The sequence below is a fragment of the Bos grunniens genome, chromosome 23 (assembly GCF_055505025.1).
Source record: "Bos grunniens cultivar Pamir isolate PY7600 chromosome 23, Bosgru_T2T1.0, whole genome shotgun sequence".
Taxonomy (NCBI): domain Eukaryota; kingdom Metazoa; phylum Chordata; class Mammalia; order Artiodactyla; family Bovidae; genus Bos; species Bos grunniens.
In genome coordinates, this window is record NC_141187.1 from 36,520,338 (window position 1) to 36,539,726 (window position 19,389).

General features: G+C 40.0%; 1 protein-coding gene and 1 non-coding gene across 2 annotated transcripts; one reads left to right on the forward strand and one right to left on the reverse strand.

Annotated features, from left to right (window-relative positions):
• Positions 1-1,555: 1,555 nt before the first annotated feature.
• On the reverse strand, positions 1,556-17,312 carry LOC147347636 (chorionic somatomammotropin hormone 2-like). Its single transcript, XM_086370803.1, has 5 exons — positions 17,090-17,312; positions 6,531-6,712; positions 4,528-4,635; positions 2,376-2,555; positions 1,556-1,747 (listed from the first exon to the last, which is right to left on the reverse strand). The coding sequence occupies exons 1-5, from the start codon at positions 17,310-17,312 to the stop codon at positions 1,556-1,558; spliced, it is 885 nt and encodes a 294-aa protein (XP_086226929.1).
• LOC147347637 (U6 spliceosomal RNA) lies at positions 9,126-9,234 on the forward strand. Its single transcript, XR_015153313.1, has one exon. It is a non-coding gene; the product is annotated as a U6 spliceosomal RNA (small nuclear RNA).
• Positions 17,313-19,389: the final 2,077 nt, after the last annotated feature.

A 19,389-nucleotide genomic window follows, 5' to 3' on the forward strand; every position in this document is an offset into this window, starting at 1 on the left:
CAGTGTCTACATGACCAGTTGGACAATTGTCCAGAGACCTCAGGCGGTGGGCAGATGCACACCAGTATTTCTGCCATTCAATTGATCAGAGTGTTTATTATACATGGAGTTCCTGTGATTCAGTAGTAGGCAGCTGACTGTGGGCTGCTAATTTTCTCCAGATGGTGTTTGCAGAGTGAGGGAAACAGAGAGGCTGTGGAGAATACTGCAGGTGGGGAGCTGTGGTTCCAGAACATTTCCCCTGATTAAAAAGGAAACTATGAATTTGGGGATCCCCAACTTGTGAATATCCTGGAAAATCACCAGGATACCCCTCAAGAGAAACGCTTGTTAGTCAGGGGGAATCTCAGATCAGTCCGTCTGGACCAAGGAAAGGCTACAAGGGCACCATGCAAGTCAGTGATGTCAGAACTTTCCCATCTCATTACCATCTTCCCAGTTCCAACATGGCCCAAGGAATGAAGATCCAGAGAGGGAGAGAGAAGGAACGTTGCAGAAATGGACACATCTGCACTTTCTGGTAGGTCCCCTGGGCCTCAGCAGGGGAGAGGGAGACACTGAATAGGCTGAATATGAGATGGAGCTGACACTTGACTGACCTGGACTTGTGAAACCCAGAGTGATAGAGTGTATGGAATGGCTGCAAGGTGATGCAGGAAATGAGGATTAGTGGAGTGTGGGTGATGACAGCCACTGCAGGAGGATGGAGCAGTTCACCTTTATGTCTGCTATGGTCTCAAGTTTGTGTCCCCCAGAAATTTCATATGATGAAATCCTGATTCTCATGGTTATGTTACCCCTAGGTGGGGCCTTTGTGAGGTGATGGAGTTGTAAGGATGGACCCTCTTCAATGAGATGAGTGCTTTTATATATAAGAGACACTCAGACCCCCCGAACCCTCCCCCGTGTGAGGATACAGTAAATAGTGTGTGACCAGAAAGGACCCTGCATGATCCCGCTGTGGAAATCCATTTCCATTGTTTTTAAGCCTGTCATATTTTGTTATAACACCCCAGAAGGACTAAGACAGTATCCTAACAATCTTTAGACAGTTCAGGAAACCTCATGCTATTTACACAAAAGTGCAAAGCACTTATCTTGTCTGGTGTAACACTGTGATAGTTGGCTGAAAGTCGTGGCTGGCTTTCATAAAGAATCCTGAGAATTCAGCCTTCTTGGTAGCATGACCAGAACCATGAACAATTGTCTAATTCTTTGATTCTAATAACTTGACCCAGAATAATTGACCTTGATTCTTACGGAATCTCTTAATGGTCTTCTTTCTAATGCCAGCTTCTGCTATTTGTGACTAATTTAAATAGGAGCTTCATTCTCTCAATTGTAGGGGTGGATTTTCTTTTGATTTACTCTTAAATGAAGATAAGAAATGTTAACAAATTGCCCTCTTAGATTTGACATCTCTAAAGTGTCTGTGTTTATTTTTTTAAGAGGAGACACATTACAGAGAATGCATTAAAAAGCTCTAAATTTCAAGTAGCTCGCTATGGGATAGATGATTATGACCATCTCAGAGCTGGATAAGATGGATGTGAATTTAGCATGTTTTGCGGGTTCGGCACTCCAGGATGTTGATGTACATGTCAACTTTATGTGAATCCCTGCGCAGGCAGTAGAACAGGTTATAATATTCAGAAATACGCCTATCTTCATTGCTGAACTTCATGGATGAGTATCTTGACCAGGGAATGCGAGCCTCGTGTATCGTCTTCAAGACTGGAAAAATAATCTGAATACCGAAATGATAATGACTTCTTATGTGTTTTATTAGTATGTGCTTATCTTTTTTTCTTCTAATTATCAAATAAAGATTTGGGGAAAACATATGAATATAAAGCTCTCCAGATATGGATTTTGGAGCCAGCCTCTGAGAAAACTATTAGAAATCTAAAAACTAGAAATGGAACTCAAGTTTAGTTTTAACTTTCTCTTTTCTTCCTTCCCACTCTCATCCTTTGATTTGAGGAGAACAAAGAAAGAAGACAAGTGGAACTTCAATAGCAGATGTCGGGGTTACTTTAGAAAAATGCTGATCTTGGAAATTCTGTTCTCTAGTACTGTTACTCTTGAAAACATTACAACCACCAGTGCCCAAGAAGAGGCAAGCTTTTGGTGGAAGTGTGTGCAATGCAGGGAAGGCTGCACATGTCAAAAATTGCGGTGAAATTCTGACTCCTTTACAGTAGAATCTATCACTCTGAATGTCTAGGCTCCTGGTTTATGTAGTAGCCGTCTAGCATATAGAAGTCATGAACCTTTTTCTTACAAAATGAGATATTTCCAAACTCCTTACGCATTACAGTGGTCACCTCTTTCATTCATGAACAAAGCAAGAAAGCCCTCTGCAGGATGCTCACCTTCCCGAAATGAGTCTCTATTAATGATTCAAGTTTCTCTGACATGTTCTCAATCTCTTCGGCACTTGATACGACAGCCTCTGACAGATTTTTCATACTCTGAATCTCCGGAACTAGATAATACAGAGGATTATTCCAGCAGTACAGTAACACGAGTGTCCACTTAATAAGGTCTTCATTCTAAGCAACCAGAAGAAACGGTCTCATTAAAAAAATCATAATTCAGTGGTTTTGGTAACATGTGATCTTTGCTCAGAGCAGCTGACCTAAAAAACTTTTGGTTATTCCTATGTGCATGCAGAGATTTTTGAAGGTAGTAAAAGTTGCAAAAGGATAAAATGTAAGCTATTACTTCACACTTTGCTGAATTTTTAAACATCTAGGTTATTTTAGGAACTAATTCTTCTGATGCATTCTAATTTATAACATGAAGAATTTTCTTTTTACTTCTGAAATTCTACCACGACTCAGTGAGTTCTTTTGTGTTTGTATATTTCCGTGAGAGAATCTAAGTATTTACGGCAAGTCAGTATGTGCTGCAGTGCCTGACCCAGGAAAGAGGGATTCCACCTGTGCCCACATCATTGTCACCCAGTGATTCATTCGTATTAATGAATCAGATGAGTCACTTGTATTGATTTTTGATTGGTAATTGTTTTATGATAGTACATCAAAGAGACAATGAAAAGACATGATTTTCCTAAACAGGCTTCTCTCCTCAGCTGATCCCAATACCAGCCCCCTGCTGATATCAGAACAGTCTGTGTGTTGACAAGTGTCTGTGCAGAAAATGGCACAGTGTTGTCTTTAGTAACAGCATCAGTGGGATTCACAGTGGAGGGTCCCCCCTAGTTCACTACTACTAGCAGAATTGAGCCTGAAAATCCCGGGGGCTGAAGATCTAGTTAATATGTTTGATTTCTTTACAGCCATGAACTGTTTTAGTCGTAAATAACAGAGAACTGAATAGGATTAAATATAGTAATGCACATAAAGTGAAAGTGAAGTCGCTCAGTCGTGCACTACTCTTTGTAACCCCATGGACAGTAGCCTGCACCAAGCTCCTCTGTCCATGGGATTTTCTAGGCAAGAGTACTGGAGTGGATTGCTGTTTCTTTCTCCAGGAAGTCTTTCTGACCCAGGGATTGAACCCAGGTCTCCCACATTGTAGACAGACACTTTACCATCTGAGCCACCAGGGAAGTCTTGTCACATAAAGTGCTGAGTGAAATGTAACGCCATGTAGTAACTCTAAATAAACTTTAAATTTAAGCTTATTGAAAATCCCTCCTCTTCTTCCTCTTTGTCCTTTTTCCTTTACTTGTTCACCCTCATTATTAATGAGCTTAACAGGGGAATAGAATGCTAGTATCATTAAGAAGGTTGTAGAGAGAGAAGATAGAATTTTAAGGGGGGATGCATGTGAAACTATTTAAATAATGTTAGGAGGAAGGATAATGCAGGAAATCAGAAAGAAGAGATTATAACAGTGAAAATTTGGAGTTGCCATAAATGATTGAGGCTTGATATGTAAAATGTGTTGTCCTTTGAACAGAGGCAATTGTTGCCGCCATGAGAAGCAAAGCAATGTTTTATAGGCCATTGTGGGGGAGACTTACAAATTAAGAATAAAAGGTGACAGAGGAGTCGTTGAGAATGATGAATGAAGGAGGTGTCAGAGAAGTAGAAGCAGAATCAGGAGAGCCTTGAAAGGCAGATGCGAGGGCTCAGATGGTGCAGTATAGGATTTACAAGAGGGAGTAACTAGTAACAGGGAGTACTCAAAACTGGGGTGTGTTTCTTACATATTCATGAATTTTGCAATCTTATGTTTTACACATGGAAGTTCCCATGCATTTCCTGTTTTCATACAAAATAATAGCTGCAATCCTGTGTCTAATGCTTTGGTTGAACTAAAGTTATCTTCATGGACAATTTATAGATCTGTTATTTATCTTGCTACTACAGATCTTTAGTCATCCCTTGATTTCCCTCATGCTTCATCAGCTGCAAAATATAGTTTCTTTTCAATGGCTTACGGTTCCTCCACCTTTTTCTGCATATACAGTTACATAACCTCTAATAATCTGAAGTCTGGTAACCTACAGACTGTGTCATTTGATCCAGTGAAAAACCCAGGTGAAAGACTCACGTTCGTCTGCTGGGCTTTATCTCCTTCTTCGGGAGTATGGAAGGAATTGGTGTGGCAGCTCTTGGTGGCATTGATATGGTACAGTTTGCCCTGGGCATATTTTTCATCCTGAAAGTAATCAGGCAATTAGTTAGGGTTGTTGGGCATTCAGTAGATGAAGCCATTACCAGAACACTAACATGTTTGTTAGACGTGTATTTTTTTTAACAGGGGGGCATCACAAAATTTGAAAGTCATTCTTTTCCTACTTTTCTATATATTGTCTCTATAAAAATGATTTTAAATATAACTTTTCTAAATTTAACCTTTTCCCTTCTCTGTTTTATTATTATCTTTTTTTTTTTTTTTTTTTGCTATTTGAACCAAATATAGCACATATGTACCAATATTTGGTGCTTCCCAGGGGACAGTAGTGGTAAAGAATATTCCTGCCAATGCAAGAGATATAACAAGACTGAGGTTTGAATCATAGGTGAGGAGCATCCCTTGCAAGAGGGCAGAGCAGCCTACTCCAGTATTCTTGCCTGGCCAATCCTATGGACAGAGGAGCCTGTTGGGCTACAGTCAGAAGGGTTGTCAAAAATTGGACACAACTGAAGTGACTTAGAATGCATGCATGCACCTCTATTTAACCATTTAATATTTGTTTACTTGGAAGAGTTGGAAAAAAATAGACAGTCAAAATGGAGGATAAAAGAAAAGCTAATGAGTAAAAAAGAACTACGTGAATTTAATAGAAAACTTTAGCTCCGCCTATTATTAGCTGTCTGCTCTACTGTGTGCTCCTTGATTGACCTAAAAGAATTAACATACAACTTTCAAATACCTTCCTCAGAAAGAGAATAATTGTTTCCAATTGTAAACACCCCTTCTATTGTAGCTCAAAACCAATTCACTGCAAATCTTAGAACAATAATTTGTACCTTTAAAAAAACTACAAAGTATTCATTTCTGTGACCAGGAATCTGCTTTGTTTAACATGTTCCATCCACCCAGTTCACTGCAGAACAGTTCTCATTTATTGGCTATTTACTCTGAGCCTGGAGAAGAAAGCCCAGAGAGACACTGAAGGACCAGAAAAACAACACGCTTCCTTTTCCCCAGTCCCACCTGAAAGTGCTTTGTGTCAGGTAGTATTGTGGGCTGAATCTGTGTTCTTCGAATTCATGCATTAGACCCTTAACTGCCAAAGTGCTGTGTTTTGAAAAGGGTTCTGACTTTGGGGATCCCATGGTCTATAGCCCACCAGATTCCTCTGTCCATGGGATTTCTCAGGCAAGAATACTGGAGTGCTTGCCATTCCAGTCTCCAGGGAATCTTCCAGACCCAGGGATAGAACCCAAGTCTCTCACACTGCAGACAGATTCTTTACCATCTGAACCACCAGCGAAGCCCATTAAGGTCAAATGAGCTCTTAAGGTGGAACACTGATCCAATACGTTTAGCGTTTCCATGAAGCGAAACACCAGAGAATTCACTCTGTGTCTCTGTGTCTTTTCCTCTCTCTCTCTTCCCCCTGCCCCATGCTTTGGGAGGAGTCACAGAGAAGCCAGCCTGGGAAAAAAGAGTTCTTACCAGAACCTCACCTTGCTGGCACCCTGATCTGGGACACTATCCCCCAGAACTGTGAGGAAAGAAATTTCTGTTGTTTATTCCACTGAGTCTATTGTATTATTTTATGGCATTCCTAGCTGATAAATACCAAATCATTTATTTTGGAAATTTAAAAAAGAAAATGAATGAAAGGAAATTGAAAAAGTTATTGCACTTCTTAGGAATCTTCGAGATTTCACAAAACTGATCCTTTCTTCGATTTCAACTTCTTATGAACTGACGGCTTCTTTGACCTAGAGAGGGTGTTATTGCAGCCTTCTTGTTTAAAGGATAGTATAGCCCTGTCACTTAGGCGAAGTTTCCTTCTGGGAACCTGGCAGGCTACAGTCCACAGGGTCGCAAGAGTCGGACATGATTTACCAACTAAACCACCACACCAGAGTACTTACAAACTCATTGAACATTATTGTGGAAAGGTTATGGATGTCGTGGGAGAGGCTGAGGGCATAGACAAACACGTCTGTAAGGGATTTCTGTAAGGAGACAAACACGTCAGGACTGCAGGATGGGCATGATTTGCCTTGGCACAGGAGCAGATTAGACACGACCAGCAGCAGCAGCAGGCAGGACCCTGTTTAAATAAAAACATGAGTCATTCTGAGGTGATCAAGTCACCTGAGGTCATCAAACCCATCCTGTGGAGGGAAGCCTTTTCTTTCTCTGTGGCTCTGACCAGGAGTTCTTGCCTTAGAAGCTGGGGTGGGGAAGAAGGAGCACCTTCTGTGTAAATTTAGATGGATGATGATATTTGCACAGATAGACAGTTGGAGAAGTAGGTTATTCCATGTATTTTTGAATTGCTCCCAGAAGTATTTCTGTGCTCTGCAAACATTTGGAACTTAATTCTGAGCCAGAGTGTTTAGGCTATTCTTTTAAGACAGTTTAATGTTGGGACTCTGCAGATTCTGAGCAGCGAGGCCTTCTAGGAGTTTGCGATTTTTTACTCTACATCGACTAATGCTTGAATTTTAGACACTGAAATGACAAGAAATGTCCAGTTAATCTGTGTAGTTTACCATCACAATGGGGTAAGAGTAAACACGTGATCACCACTATTGAGTACAGAGAGAATACTAAGAGAAAAAGATACTGTACCTTGGATCTGCTCACTCACCTTAGTAACCCCATGCATGTTCTGATACTTTCACAAAAGCTTTAAAACATCTCAAAATTTGTGTTTCACAGGAACCCTGTGAGAAAACCTTAATCTTCACTATGATCATCAAGTTCTGTTAATAAAGATGTGATGACTTGGAGAGGGCAAGTAACTTTCCCCGGGTCCCATTATTAGCAGATGCAGGTGACTGGGCACCAGTACACTCATCTGTTCACTTCCTGATGTCACATCACACATGCCTCTGGCCCTCGGTCTGCATGTGTGTAACCAGGACCACATCAGGAGCTGTGATGACTCTGCCTAAAGAGAAAAATATTTTGTCTTTGACTGCAAAACAGCAGTGACCCTAGAACATTGGTTTTATCCATTTGTTCTGCTCTGTCTATAAAACACTCACTGTTACAGTCTTTGACAATTATCAGTGTGGGGGCCTGGTTCTCTTGGCTAGCCCTTCTTCTTGGCACCTTGGCAGCTCTTCTACTCTTATCCATCTTTATTCTTCTCATTACGTTTGTTTCTTGGAGAAAATACCAAATAAATCTCCAAATGGTAACACAAGAATATTACCTGGTCAGCACCCAAGACAACGTCATCAGCCCTGCAAACAAGGCCTGCCTCTTCCTGACTTTGACTTTTTAAGGACAAAATTTACCTGTCTGGTCGGGAATTCATCCTGACAACCCCTGGGGCTTTGTTTTTGAATCATCTCCAAACATCTCCTCTTTGACAGTAGAACTAGACCTTCATGCTTCCATGATGTATTGTAATATTTCAGAAATTATTCCTGGCCCTACCTTTGGCCAACTAAGCATAAATCATAGACTCTTGCAAGCATGATTTTAATATTACTTTTCCTGTCTGACCTTTGTAAGTAAGCAGAATTTAAGACTAAAGTGAGCAAGAATTGAGTTTGGACAAGAGAACTGAAAAAATAGAGATTTTATCCTCCTGAATGAGATCTGAACATAATTCTTTTTCCAATTTACCAGAAGAGTGATAATTTAATGAAGGATAAGATATCAGCATTTAGTAGGTTTTCTCTGCTCTTAGTTAGTTTAAATGGGCATGGTATCTAAGAATAAAATGAATATTTAAAATTAGGTGATGAAAATAAAAGAAAGTGAAAGGGAAGTCACTCAGACCTGTCCGACTCTTACTGACCGCATGGACTACAGCCCACCAGGCCCTCCTTCCATGGGATTTTCCAGGCAAGAGTACTGGAGTGGGGTGCCATTGCCTTCTTTGGAAAATAAAAGAAGTTGTCCTCAAAAACAAGACATATAAGTTGGAGTAATTTGGGACCATCTCTCTCATCAAGTAAAGATCTTATTGTGACAGGCCAGGAGGATAATAGCTTATATAACATATATTTGTGTGCATATATTTCTGTGCGTGTATACATGTGCTATGCATAAATATATGCTTAATTCCTTCATGAAACTTTGGACCTTATAAAATTCAATTTTATAAGAGGCGGTAAATATAGCAGCATACCCTAATTCCTAATGTAATTGATCATCCATTGGTAGATGACTAACTATATGATTTTTTTTCTGTTAAATTGTTTTTTTAATATTTTATCTCAAATACTTATTTTTTAATTTTTTTAATTTAAATTTATTGATTTTAATTGGAGGTTAATTACTGTACAATATTCTATTGGTTCTGCCACACATCAACATGAATCCACCACGGGCCTACACGTGTTCCCGATCCCTAACCCCCCTCCCACCTACCTCCCTGTACCATCCCTCAGGGTCATCCCAGTGCACCAGACCCAAGGATCGTGTATCAAACCTGAACTGGTGATTCGTTTCCTATATGATATTCTACATGTTTCCATGACATTCCCTCAATTGTTATACATGTGTTTGCTTTCATAGCACATATATTAAAAATTTGGAATAATACTGAGAAGATTAGCATGACCCCTGCCCAAGGATGACACACAAATTTGTTAAGGCTTCCATATTTTTCTGTAACAGCTTCGAGGGGTGGGATGGGAAGGATGGTGGCAAGGAGGTTCAAGAGCATGGGGACAAAGGTATCCCTGTGGCTGATTCATGCTGATGTTTGGCCAAAACCAGTACAGTATTGTAAAGCAAGTCCCCTTCAATTAAACATCAAGAAATTCAATTCTAAAAACTGTTATTGGGGATCATATAACAGGTTCAGATATCCATTGTATGACTAAAGAGGATCTGACTCTAAACTGATGATGTCAGTTATCATTGGTTAGTGATTCATTAACTTTATAGTTGAATGAGAAAAGTAAACTCACAAACACTGTTGTCTTGATTCAGTGTCATAGCAGGCTATAATCCTTGTCTGCGTTCACTTTTAGGTGGTGAAGTGCCCAAACTTTGAAACTGAGGCTGTTCCCAGAAGTGCACAGTCATGAGTCCTGCCCAGGGTTTTTGTTCCTGATGCTGGAGGCTTCTGTTTGCTGGTCACTAAGACCAAAATTTTCTCTGCTGAGCATTCTCTGGGTCTATCATGTGCACAAGTCTTTATATTTTGGTTTTCCAACTTGATTTTCTTATTCTTTTGATCAGACTACCAAGTCCCTTGATGATTTATTTTTCAGACTCTTTTGTGCTTTGATCTTTCTGATGCTCATTAGTGTATTTGCTTCCATGTCTACCTTTCTGACTAGTTTTCAGCATCTACATAAACACTACCCTATTCTCTTACTGTCTGGATTTTGGCGTTTAGTATCAGCATGTTTTATGAACTTCATTTTCCTTCTGGTGCAGTTTCTGGTACACAGCTTAAGCTGGTTGGCTCACATCTGGCTTGTTCGTGTTGTCTCCAAACAATTAGAGAACTCTACTTTCTTTCTAGGCAATACTGCAGTTCGTTTTGATACTGTTGCTAATTTTCTGTGATTTCCCTTCCTGCCTCATAAGCTTTGTCTTTCTCAATCTACTGTACCGTGAGCATTATGGGCTGTATATTGTTATTACTATTTTAAATCAATATCCACTAGTATAGCAGAGAATTAAAGGCAATAAAATGGGAATAGTATTAGTAATAATACATTCCCCAAAAATGTAATCCAGTAATGCTCCCAGTTTTAAATGACTTTCTATGCATGTATTACTGAGGTCCCCTACTCATTTTTCCATACTAGGTGCTTCAATTTTGAAATAGAATGTAGGAAACAGTGGAGTGGAAAATTCTGAAAATCACCTTGGATTTTAGATGCGTCAAGATTAAGTGTAACTATTAGTTTGTTATAGTTAATAAGGCTATTCTGAGCACATATAGCTCAGTGTCGGGTGATTGCTATTGGGTAAAGGATGTATTCTGTGAACTGCATCACCAAACAGGTGATTGGAGATAAAGAAAGCAATGCCAGGAAGACACAGGCTTTTTTTTCTGGAAGGAAGAACTGTCATCTACAGTCTACTCATCATATTTTTCAAAACACTTACTCTTCCTTTGCTCATTTAATAATTTGGGTTGTTTGATTTCTTTTCATACTGAGTTGCATAAGTCCCTTATATATACTTGGATACAAAGCCCTTTCCAAATATGTGATTTGCAAATATTTTTTTTTTTCATTCCATAGGTTGTCATTTCATTTTACTGATGGCTTCTTTTACTATGCAGAAGGTTTTGAGTTTGATGTGGTCTCATTGGTTTATTTTTGCAGTTCTTGCCTTTGCTTTTGATGACTGAGTTGTTTGAGCTGCTTGTATTTTGGAAAGCAACCCTTTATCGGTTGTTTTATTTGCTATTATCTTCTTCCATTCTTACCAAAAGACTCAGACTGGCTGAATGGACACAAAAACAAGACCCATATATATGCTGTCTACAAGAGACCCACTTCAATCCTACAGGCACATACAGACTGAAAGTAAGTGGATGGAAAAAGATATTCCATGCAAATGGAAATCAAAAGAAAGCCAGATTGGCAATTCTCGTATCAGAAAAAAAAACAAACCTTAAAATCAAAACTATTATAAGAGATTAAGAAGGACACTACCAAATGATCAAGGGATCAGTCCAAGAAAAAGACATAACAATTTTAACTATTTATGTACCCTGCATAAGGGCACCTCAATACATAAGGTAAACACTAACTGACACAAAAGGGGAAATTGACCGTAACACAATAATAGTAGGCATGTTAACCCCACACCTATACCAGTGGACAGATCATCAGAACAGAAAATATAAGGAAACATAAACCTAGAAGGAAATATTAGAGCAAACAGAACTAACTGATATCTTCAACACACTCCATCCAAACGCAGAAGAATACACTTTCTTCTCAAGTGCACATGGAACATTCTCCTCATCTTGGGCCCCAAATCAAACCTCAATAAATTTAAGGAAATTGAAATTATATCAAGAGGGAAGGCGCCAAGATGGCGGAGGAGTAGGACGGGGAAAACACTTTCTCCCCCACAAATTCATCAAAAGAGCATTTAAACGCCGAGTAAATTCCACAAAACAACTTCTGAATGCCGGCAGAGGACATCAGGCACCCAGAAAAGCAACCCAATTCCTCGAAAGGAGGTAGGAAAAAATATTAAAGACAATAAAAGAGACAAAAGAGGGAGGGACGGAGTTCCGTCCAGGGAAGGGAGTCTTAAAAAGAGAGAAGTTTCCAAACACCAGGAAACCTTCTCACTGCCGAATCCGTGCCGAGCTTTGGAAGCACAGAGGACAACATAACAGGGAGAAAAAATAAATAAACAATTAAAACTCGCAGATTGCGAGCCCTACGGTAACTCCTCCAGCGGAGAAGCAGCGCAGACGCCTGCATCCGCCATTAGCAAGCGGGGGCTGGGCAGGGAGGCGCGGCACGGGCTGCATCGCTTAGAGTAAGAATCTGGCCCGAATACCCTGAGCGCTATCTGAGCGAAATAATTTGGGCTAGCAAACCAGACTGTGGGATATCTACCATGCGAAAAGCCAGCCCTAACCTAAGACACCGCCAGCCCGCGTACGGAACAAAGGACTAAACAGAGGTAGCCGGCTGCAAACCTTCCCCCTCCGCTGACAGGCAGCCAGAGCCGGAAGGGGGCAATCGCAGCCCCAGAGAGACATTATCTATAAAACTGGCTTCTTTGCTAACTAAAACTTATTGGGAGTCTGGACGGTCAACATCTGCCTGAGAAGGTGCGCCGGTTTTACACCCAGATAACCAAGTGGTGGGGAGGCGATAAGTCGCAGCATTGGCGCTCGCCAAACACCTCATCACCTGAGCTGCTCGGACCTGGGAAGAGCACAAAACGCAGCCCCAGCTGAGTCTGCGCCTCTGAGGACTACCTGAGTGCCTGAACCTGAGCGGCTTGGACCTGGGAGGTGCATGCAACCCAGGGCCAGCCTCGGATTGTTCCCGGCGGAACAACCTAGAGCCTGAGCAGTGTGGGCAGGGAGGCTACACGCGCCGTGAGCGGGGGCAGACCCAGTGTGGCTGAGGCACTGCGAGCGCACGCCAGCGTCATTTGTTAGCAGCATCCCTCCCTCCCTCCCCATAGCGCGACTGAACAAAGAGAAGAAATACAGCTCCACCCACCAGAACACCGACACAAGCTTCCCTAACCAGGAAACCTTGACAAGCCACCTCTACATACCCACACACAGCGAGGAAACGCCACAGTAAAGAGAACTCCACAAACTGCCAGAATACAGAAAGGACTCCCAAACTCAGCAATTTAAACAAGATGAAGAGACAGAGGAATACCCAGCAGATAAAGGAACAGGATAAATGCCCACCAAACCAAACAAAGGAGGAAGAGATAGGGAATCTACCTGATAAAGAATTCCAAATAATGATAGTGAAATTGATCCAAAATCTTGAAATTAAAATGGAATCACAGATAAATAGCCTGGAGACAAGGATTGAGAAGATGCAAGAAAGGTTTAACAAGGACCTAGAAGAAATAAAAAAGAGTCAATATATAATGAATAATGCAATAAATGAAATTAAAAACACTCTGGAGCCAACAAATAGTAGAATAACAGAGGCAGAAGATAGGATTAGTGAATTAGAAGATAGAATGGTAGAAATAAATGAATCAGAGAGGATAAAAGAAAAACGAATTAAAAGAAATGAGGACAATCTCAGAGACCTCCAGGACAATATTAAACGCTACAACATTCGAATCATAGGGGTTCCAGAAGAAGAAGACAAAAAGAAAGACCATGAGAAAATACTTGAGGAGATAATAGTTGAAAACTTCCCTAAAATGGGGAAGGAAATAATCACCCAAGTCCAAGAAACCCAGAGAGTCCCAAACAGGATAAACCCAAGGAGAAACACCCCAAGACACATATTAATCAAATTAACAAAGATCAAACACAAAGAACAAATATTAAAAGCAGCAAGGGAAAAACAACAAATAACACACAAGGGAATTCCCATAAGGATAACAGCTGATCTTTCAATAGAAACTCTTCAAGCCAGGAGGGAATGGCAAGACATACTTAAAATGATGAAAGAAAATAACCTACAGCCCAGATTATTGTACCCAGCAAGGATCTCATTCAAGTATGAAGGAGAAATCAAAAGCTTTTCAGACAAGCAAAAGCTGAGAGAATTCTGCACCACCAAACCAGCTCTCCAACAAATACTAAAGGATATTCTCTAGACAGGAAACACAAAAATGGTGTATAAACTCGAACCTAAAACAATAAAGTAAATGGCAACGGGATCATACTTATTAGTAATTACCTTAAACGTAAATGGGTTGAATGCCCCAACCAAAAGACAAAGACTGGCTGAATGGATACAAAAACAAGACCCCTACATATGTTGTCTACAAGAGACCCACCTCAAAACAGGGGACACATACAGACTGAAAGTGAAGGGCTGGAAAAAGATTTTCCATGCAAATTGGGACCAAAAGAAAGCAGGAGTCACAATACTCGTATCAGATAAATTAGACTTTAAAACAAAGGCTGTGAAAAGAGACAAAGAAGGTCACTACATAATGATCAAAGGATCAATTCAAGAAGAAGATATAACAATTATAAATATATATCCACCCAACATGGGAGCACCGCAGTATGTAAGACAAATCCTAACAAGTATGAAAGGAGAAATTAACAATAACACAATAATAGTGGGAGACTTTAATACCCCACTCACACTTATGGATAGATCAACTAAACAGAAAATTAACAAGGAAAAAAAAAAAAAAAACATGTATCTATAAAGCTCACTAAAGCAAAGCACAGTAAAATGAGGTATGGCAATAAAAGGCATTAAATTTATCAAATAAAAAAATAAATAAAGTGCTGAAAAATTAAAAAAATAAATAAATAAAATGATAGTTGTAAAAAAAAAAAAAAAATTATATCAAGAATTTTCTCTGACCACAACACTATGATACTGCTACTGCTACTGTTGCTAAGTCACTTCAGTCGTGTCCGACTCTGTGCGAGCCCATAGACGGCAGCCCACCAGGCTCCCCCGTCCCTGGGATTCTCCAGGCAAGAACACTGGAGTGGGTTGCCATTTCCTTCTCCAATGCATGAAAGTGAAAAGTGAAAGTGAAGTCACTCAGTCCTGTCCGACTCTTAGCAACCCCATGGACTGTAGCCCAGGAGGTCCTACATCCATGGGATTTTCAAGGCAAGAGCACTATGATACGAGATATCAATTATAGGAAAAAAAACTTTAAAGAACACAACCACATGGTGATTAAACAACACATTTCTAAATAGTGAATTTCTTCAGTTTACTGAAGACATAAGGGAAATCAACACATTCCTAGAAACAAAGAACAATGAAAACATGATGATCAAAAACCTAGAGGATGCAACACAAGCAGTTCTAAGAAGGAAGTTCATGGTAATACAAATCCTACCTCAAGAAACACATTCTATAGACAACCTAACTTAACGTATCTTTAACTCTTTTTAAATTTCTCTTATCAATGTCTTAAAGGTTTTGCATAAAATCTTTCAGCACCTTGCTTGTTTATTTCTAAGTGTTTTATCTTTTTTGATGCAATAGCAAATGGGATTGTTTTCTTTATTCCACTTTCTGATAGCTTGTTGTTGATATATAGGTAGGCAACTGAGTTTCGTATATTGGAATATAGTAAACATAATGTATGCTCCATCTTTAAAGAATAGACATTTTCTCACAAATAAGACATATAGATGATCAAGAGGTATATGACAAGATGCTCAGTATCACTAGTAATCAAAAGAAATGCAGACCAAAAGCACAAGGGATATCTCCTCATACCTGTTTGAAAGGTTAGTACCAAAAGTGTAAGAAATGACAAATGTTATTGAGTATGAGGAGAAAAAGGAGTGCTTATGCACTGTTGGTAGGGATGTATACTGGTAAACTCCCATGAACACATACTGTGGAGGTTATTCAAGAAATTTAAAAGAGAATGTTTATGTGATGCATTATCCCACTTCTTCTTTTTTTTTTTTTTAAACTTTACATAATTGTATTAGTTTTGCCAAATATCAAAATGAATCCGCCACAGGTATACATGTGTTCCCCATCCTGAACCCTGGACATATAGTCAAAGCAAATGAAATCATTGTCTCAACGAGAGATCTGTATTCCCGTGTTCATTGCAGCATTATTCACAGTAGCCTTGTTATAGAAACAACAATCTTTCAACAGGTGAATGGATTAAAACTATCTGATGTGACATATATACTACTACTGCTAAGTCACTTCAGTTGTGTCCAACCATGTGCGACCCATAGACGGCAGCCCACCAGGCTCCCCTGTCCCTGGGATTCTCCAGGCAAGAACACTGGAGTGGGTTGCCATTGCCGTTCCCAATGCATGAAAGTGAAAAGTGAAAGTGAAGTCGCTGAGTCGTGTCTGACTCTTAGCAACCCCATGGACTGCAGCCTACCAGGCTCCTGCGTCCATGGGATATTCCAGGCAAAAGTACTGGAGTGAAGTGCCATTGCCTTCTCCTTGTGACCTATATAGGTAAGTACTATTTAGCCATTAGAATTGGAAAGAAATCCTTCCATTTGTGGCAACATGGATGAAACTGGAGGGCATTACACTAAGTAAACTAAGTCAGAGAAAGACAAATACCATAGAATCTCAACTATAAGGAGTTTCAAAAAAAAAAAAAGATTTCAGAGTAGAAAATTGATTGCCAAAGACTGGAGAATAGGAAAATTGGGAGAGTTTTTTAAAAGTTGCATATTTTCATGTATAAAAATTAATTAGGTGAGGATCTAAGTTTGAGCTTCATGATCTAATCATGAGATTGAACAAGCTCTGGGAGTCGGGATGTACAGGGAAGCCTGGTGTGCTACAGCCCCTGGGGTCACACAGAGTGGGACACAACTGAATGACTGACTGAACTGAAGAGAGTGGGACTCACCTGTGTTCTCCTCAAAAAGCAAAAGTTAAATGTGTGTGTGGTAATGATAATGTTACTTAATAGAAAGGGAAACTCATTTCTAATCCATGCACAAATGGGGGTGGACAAGATGACCGAGGGGTAGGTGGAAGTGGGGTACACCTCTCTCCACTGATGCATCAAGAACGTCTAAAGACGCAGCAGTTCTCACAGAAGACCAGGTGAATCCTGGCAGGACTCCCTGACTACTGAGAAGGAATATCCGGTCCATGCAGAACTTGGTATGACAAAGGAAAGAAGGGACAAGGAGGAAGGGGAAAGAAGGAGGAGAGCAAGTGGGACCAGCCTGAACCTGGGGGAGAGGGAGCTGAAGCACAGGGGATAGATCCCCGTGTCCATGGCCATCCACTGGGACGAGGGAGGCATTTAAAGCAGTTGGGGAGTGAACTCACTAATGTGACAGTCTGAACGGAGTGAGAACCACATAGACAAGCCATGCTGCAGCCTCTCATACCTCGGACAGGGTTGTAAGTCCACTGGAGTCCACGGAAACTGGGAGCTGGAGCCATGGGGACTGTGGAATGATCCCAGGGTGAGGACTCCTGTTGACCGTGGGGAGTCAGCCTGATGGGATGGGATGGAGGACATGTGCTGCATTGAATGCTTCTTAAGGAAAGCCATGAGGCCATAAAAATAGGGTTCAACTGCCTGTGGAGTAGAGCTATCTCTTTCTCCATGCTGGTACCTGCAGGTTGAGCAATAGAGAAAGACTTCAGTGAGGTTGGTCCTTGAGTGCCTGATGCACTAATCAGTGGAGAACTTTGAACGTCTATATACCCGACCCTATACTATTCTCTGTCTAAATTTTGGGTTTTAGCATCGTAATGTTTTTATGAACTTAAATTTCTTCTGGTAGAGTTTCTGGTTTACAAATTAAGCTAATTCCTGACAGCTGGCACGATCTTGGTGTTTCAAGAAACTTTGAAAACCTTCCTTCCTTTCAAGGCAGTACTGCCCTTTACTACCATTGCTGACTTCCCGTACTTTCACTTCTTGCCTAATGTATTCTATGTCTTTCTCTATTCGCTATAACTTTAGTAGTATGTATCCCTGTGTTTGTATCAATATTTTAATCAATTATTAATGGATGCAGTAGAGATCCAAAAGGACTATAGTTACAACAGTAGTAATAAATAACCCCAAGTTATAATCCATTAATGCTCCCATTTAAAACTGATTTTCTATCTATATATTATTGAGGTCTCTTAACTCATTTTCCTTACTAGGTGGCTCGATTTTGAAATGAAATATAGAAAACAATGTAGTGGTAAACTCTGGAAATCACCTTCCTTTTGATATGCCTCATTAGTAAGGATTCAAATATTTGATATTTTTCCCCTGGTGGGGCTGTTCTTAGTAGATATTATGGCTTACTGTGGAGTGATTGCTATTGACTGAAGAATGTACACATTGAATTGTAATTGTCAAATAAGTGAGTGGAGATAAAGAAAGTAATGCCAGGAAGGCACAGGCTTTTATTGTTCTAGAAGGAAAACCTTGCTGTGTCTCTCATCTATGGTCTAATCTTCAGATTTATTGAAGGTCTTACTATTTTTATGCTCCACTAAAAATTTGGATTATTTGGGGGTTTTTTTCCTTGAGTTGTATGTCTCATGTAGTTTTGGATATTAAGCCCTTATCAAATATATGATTTGGAATATCTTCTGTCAATCTCTAAATTGCCATTTGATTTTATTGACGTTCTTTTCTTTGGAGTCTGATGTGGTTCCACTTGTTTTGGCAGTTGTTGCCTTTGCTTTTGGTGTGAAACCCAAAACCTCGTTGCAAACACCGATGGCAAGACGATTACCTCAGTGTCTTCTTCTAAGAGTTTAATTGCTTAAAGTCTTATGTTCTAATTTTTAATCCATTTTTATGCATGGTAAAGACAGGGGTACTGTTCCATTATTTCACTGGACTATCCAGTTTCCCCAGTGCCATTTTTGACAAGCTTGTCCTTTCCTCACTGGATAGTCTTAGCTCCTTTTTCATAAGCTAACCAACAATATATGTCTGTGTTTCTTTCTGGCTTCGCTATTCTGCTCTGTTGATCTATGTGTCTATTTTCATGCCAGAAGCAAAGCATTCTGTTTTGATTTCTATAGCTTTCTAATACAATTTGAAATCAGCAACCCTAGTCTCTAACTTTGTTCTTCTTTGTCAAGATCACTTTTATCTTTGGTGCTTTGTGATTTAATACAACAAAATAGACCAAGAAGAGATGGAAAAAGTACACAGAAGAACTGTACAAAAACATATCTTAATGACCCAGATAATCACAATGGTGTAGTTTCTCACTCAGAGCCAGAAATTCAGGAATGTGGACTCCAGTGGGTCTTAAAAAGCACTGCTGCCAACAAAGCTAGTGGAGGTGATAGAATTCCAACAAAGCTATTTAAAATCCTGAAAGATGGTGCTATTAAAGTGGTCCACTTAATATCTCAGAAAATTTGGAAGAGCCAGCAGTAACCAGAGGACTGGAAACGGTCAATCCTCATACCAGTTCCCAAGAAGGGCACTGTTAAAGAATGCTCAAGCCACTGAACAGGTGCACTCATCTCCAGTGCTAGTAAGGTTATGATCAAAATCTTCCAGGCTAGGCTTCAACATTATGTGAACCTAGAATTTCCAGATGTTCAAGCTGAGTTTAGAAAAGGCAGAGGAACCAGAGATCAAATTGGCAACATTTGCTGGAACATAGAGAAAGCAAGGGAATTCCAGAAAATCGTCTGCTTCATTGATGTCACCAAACTG

Excerpts from the sequence above, each read along its gene's own strand:
- LOC147347636 (XM_086370803.1), bottom strand. The coding sequence starts at position 17,312 with ATGGAGAAAGAGATAGCTCTACTCCACAGGCAGTTGAACCCTATTTTT. Across the intron at positions 6,713-17,089 it reads GACTTACAACCCTGTCCGAG|GGTCCTGCCTGCTGCTGCTG; the intron begins GTATGAGAGGCT and ends TTATTTAAACAG. Across the intron at positions 1,748-2,375 it reads TAGAGACTCATTTCGGGAAG|ATTATTTTTCCAGTCTTGAA; the intron begins GTGAGCATCCTG and ends TTCGGTATTCAG.